The sequence below is a fragment of the Myotis lucifugus genome, unplaced genomic scaffold (genome assembly GCF_000147115.1).
Source record: "Myotis lucifugus unplaced genomic scaffold, Myoluc2.0 scaffold_655, whole genome shotgun sequence".
Taxonomy (NCBI): domain Eukaryota; kingdom Metazoa; phylum Chordata; class Mammalia; order Chiroptera; family Vespertilionidae; genus Myotis; species Myotis lucifugus.
In genome coordinates, this window is record NW_005871703.1 from 239698 (window position 1) to 243859 (window position 4162).

At 59.1% G+C, this 4162-nt stretch overlaps 1 protein-coding gene across 1 annotated transcript in view; it reads left to right on the forward strand.

The window, feature by feature from the left end:
* PPP1R9B (protein phosphatase 1 regulatory subunit 9B) overlaps positions 1 to 4145 on the forward strand; it is a 16674-nt gene extending 12529 nt beyond the window's left edge. Inside the window, exons 8-10 of the mRNA XM_023746319.1 lie at positions 2295 to 2524; positions 2820 to 2916; positions 3093 to 4145. Of these exons, the coding sequence (XP_023602087.1) occupies positions 2295 to 2524; positions 2820 to 2916; positions 3093 to 3146 (381 nt within the window). The 3' untranslated portion in view covers positions 3147 to 4145. The remainder of the gene's footprint in view (positions 1 to 2294; positions 2525 to 2819; positions 2917 to 3092) is intronic.
* Positions 4146 to 4162: the final 17 nt, after the last annotated feature.

The window sequence follows — 4162 nt, forward strand, 5'->3', positions numbered from 1 at the left end:
TGAGCTATTATCCCAAAGCACACTGACTTACATCCTAGATGTCGTCACGTCCATGCTGTCCCACGTGAGTCCTCTACACACAGGGCCAGTGATAGATGCATACTGCCCAGAGATACTCACAGGCACATGCCAGCCTGGACCCCAGGCACACAGTACCCACAGAGCCATGCACCAGACACCTACTCTGTGCAGGCAGAACACGGAGATGCTGGACTTAGGCTTCACACGTGCATCGCCCTGGATGTGTAGACTCCCTCTGCATTGCTCTGATCTAAGACACACAGGCATGGCCATCGCACAGGAGTGTCACAGGACATGTGCCTTCTCACGAGGTGCTGATGCTAACACTCCCAGATGGTGACACACACGTGACATCCACACGTATGCACCGCGTACAGACACCCACACAAGCATGTTGGGTGCTAACTCTCGCAGGCATGGAGATGCACAGACTCCAGATGAAAAACTTGTATTGGGCCCCTGCTGGGCCAGGACATTAGGAGTTCCAACTCCCGTGGGGCTTTCCGTGCAGTGGGGAGAAGCAGGGGTACACAGCCATGTGGACACGGTACACCGAGGCACACGTGTGCACGCCCACATGTGGGTTTACACCCACTGTGCATGGAGAAAGGAGAGTGTGAAGCGGAGCCTGGGAGAGGGGGTTAGATGCTTGCTGGCAGGAGACAAGCTTGAGCTCGGAGGCTGGCTTCGGAGGAGGCCGTGGGCTGTAGCAGCCGTTGCTGTGGGAGATGTAGGAGCAGAGCTGGCTGCCAGGGTGGGCGTAGCTGCAGTGTCCTGACTTCCCCCGAAGGACTCTAGCCTTGGACCTGTGGCCACCTGGGGGCCGTAAGGAGGAAGATCACTGCCTGTGAAGTGGGAGGACACAAGAGTAGGTGGGCAGGACTTGGAGGCCAGCAAACTTAGGAGGCGGGTGCAGGCCAGGGCTGCCCAGCGTATGGCAGAGGGTGTGGAAGGGAAGGCTGGGTTGGAGCTGCATTTCTGAGGTGGAGATGGCAGGCCAGGTTCCTGGGTGGGTGCAGAGCATTAAGGGGCAGGGTCAGTCCAAGGCCTGTTCATGCTTTCAGTCAGTAAACATCTGCTGGCTGCCTCCTGGCTGCCCGCACTATTCCAGTCCCTGTGATAGGCAGAAGCAGATTTGGTCCTTGCCCTTGTGCAGCTCCGAGTCTGCGCACCCATGACTGTATCGTTACAGACGGACATGGGCTTTGTGGGAGAGGACAGGGTTATGAGCTCTTAAGATCAGCAGGACCTGATGGGTGGGGGGTGGGGCTGTGCTGTTGGAGGTGCTCCAGGAGACTTCTCTGGGGAAGTGACACTCTGAGCAGAGAACCCAAGGGTGAGCCATTGGGAAATGATAAGGCAAGGGGGAGGGGCGATGGGAACACTCCAGGCAGAGGGAACAGCACGGGCAAACGCTGTGTGCCAGGAGGGAGCCTGGCAAGCCTGAGGATCTGCAGGAAGGCCTGTGTGGCTGGGGCCTAGAGAGCAAGTGGCATTTGCAGCCAAGGTTGGAGGGGCAGGCAGGGGCTTGAGGCTGAGCACTGGGGTGACAGTGAGAGAGGACGGCACCTTTGAACAGAGGTGGGCTGGACAGAAAGGAGGAATACCTTTGGGGTCGGAGTGGGGGCCTGGTGCCTGTGAGAAGTTGGAAGTGATATTAGGCTGGAGCTCAGGACTCAGGGCTCTGAGTGCACAAATGGGGTGTGGGAGGTGAGAGAGAGAACAGAGGCTCCAAGACTGAGCCATTGGGGCCGGAAGTTCTGCACTGGCGTAGCCTGCGAGCTGGGAGAGGGGCCAGGATTGTTCAAGAAGCCACAGAAGCAGGGACTGGTCAGGAGGCCAGAGGTGCAGAGGGGACAGAGGGTAGTGGTGACTTTTCCCTGCTCTGCTCTCACATCTACCACCTCACGGTAGCCCTTGTGAGCGTGGCAAGGCAAGCATCACTCCCATTTTACAGATTAGAAGATTGAGACTTAAGACAGAAGTTGCCTTGCCCCAAGTCACAGAGCTAATCAGTGATTAACCCAGGCCCCCTGCCTTGGGGAGCAGGAGTGTGGTACATTGTCAGGGACTCCAGCTGGGAGCTCTGAGGCCGAGGTCCCACCTCTTCCTTCTCCGGTTTCAGGTCTCAGGTTCAGCCAAGTAAGTCAGTAGTTAGGGGGCAGTGGGCTCGATATCTGCAGAATCATCCAGAGGTTCTGGCCCAGTGAAAGATGGGGGTGCTCCTGGGCTCCCTCGGGCCCCCACCAACCCAGGGCCATCCTTCCTCTCAGCTGCAGAGCCTGGAGCAGGAGAAGGGGCGGTGGCGGGTGGAGAAGGCCCAGCTGGAGCAGAGCGTGGAAGAGAACAAGGAGCGCATGGAGAAGCTGGAGGGCTACTGGGGTGAGGCCCAGAGTCTGTGCCAAGCTGTGGATGAGCACCTGCGGGAGACCCAGGCCCAGTACCAGGCCCTGGAGCGCAAGTACAGCAAGGCCAAGCGCCTCATCAAGGACTACCAGCAGAAGTACGTGGCCGGGGTCTGGGGCACTGAGGGGCCTTTGTCGCAGTCCTTCCCCATCCCCAGCTGAGCAGGGAGGGGAGGAGCATAGAAGCTGGAGAGCCCGTGGTGGGGGTACCTGGGCCCCGAATGACGACCAGACCCCAGAGGCTTTGGGAACACCTCGGCCTCCCTGACCCGAGAACAGGGAGAGGGCAGAGCTGCCCAGTAGAGCTGAGGATAGGATTGAGAACCCGGACACTTCCTGGGTGGAAGCCAGGCCACACACCCTTACCACCATCTGTCCCCCGCTGACCACCAGGGAGATCGAGTTCCTGAAAAAGGAGACGGCACAGCGCCGGGTTCTGGAGGAGTCGGAGCTGGCCAGGAAGGAGGAGATGGACAAGCTCCTGGACAAGGTAGGCCCAGGGTGCCCTGGGGGCGGGCCTTGTGGAGGTGATGGCAGGGAAGCCCCCATCAGGCACCCGCTCTGGATCTCGGTCATGCTGCTGGCTGAGAGCTCAGGGCCATGTCCCCACCAGTGGACACAAGGAGTGGGGCCCATGCCTGACCCCCTCTCCCCTTTGTTTTCCAGATCTCAGAACTGGAAGGAAACCTGCAAACACTGAGGAATTCCAATTCTACTTAGCAGGAATCTTTCCTTGACCAGACAATAACTAACCCCTCCCATTGTCCTCCCTCCCGTCCTCAATATTTCACCCCACCCCCTACCAGCCTGGGGACAGGTGCCCCGACTCCCCCACTCCTCTGCCCCACCTCCCCCAGCTTCAGGGACCAGAGGGCCCATATCACAGGCCCCATTGTGGTGGCCCCGGGCAGACAGGTGGCTGGACGGATGGCCTCCTTCTTACTTCATGGGGCTGAGGCACAGAGGCCGAGGGATGCTGAGGGCTGGCCTGGGTGGTGGATGGACACAAGGATCTGCAGACCAAACTGCCAGACTTTACAACCTCCAGCCTTTGTCTCTGGACTGGAATGGGGCTGAGGGCTCTCCCAGCATTTCACCACCTGGAGGCTGCTCCCTGCCCACAGGGCTCCTTGACTTGAGATTCTACCTTTTTGGCCCCCCCCTCCCCCATCATTGTGCTGTCTCTGTTTCATTCTGATCCTCCTACTGGAAGGGGTTGCCTCCACACCTTCTCCCATTCCTGTCTCCCCTCCCAGGAGGGACTGAGTCCACCCCAGAGCCCGGAGGCTGGGCCTGGCCCTGCACTGATGTCTCATGTGTCCTTCAGGAAAAGGGGAGTAAGAGCAGGGAGAGGGGGCAGAAGCCCTCAGTTTCTCCTTGTGCCTCCCACCTGCCCTTCCCTGGTGCCAAATAGCCATAACCTCTTCCTGGAACTGTTCTGTGGCCTCGCGGGTCGTTTCCTGTCCAACCCTGGGAATTCTGGGGATGAGAGGAAATCAGCTTGGGGGCTGGCTGCAGAGACCTGCTCTTAGGCAAGAGAAACATTTCTTCCTGAGAGCCAGGCCCTGCCCTGCCCAGGGCCACACATGGAAGCCTTGTACTAACACCAGAGATTCAGCCTCACCCACCCACACCCACACCCACACCCACACCCACACCCACACCCTTCCAATGTTTTGACTGGAGGGCAACATTTTACTAAACTTTTTGGAGACCAGGGCTGCCCTGCTGACAGC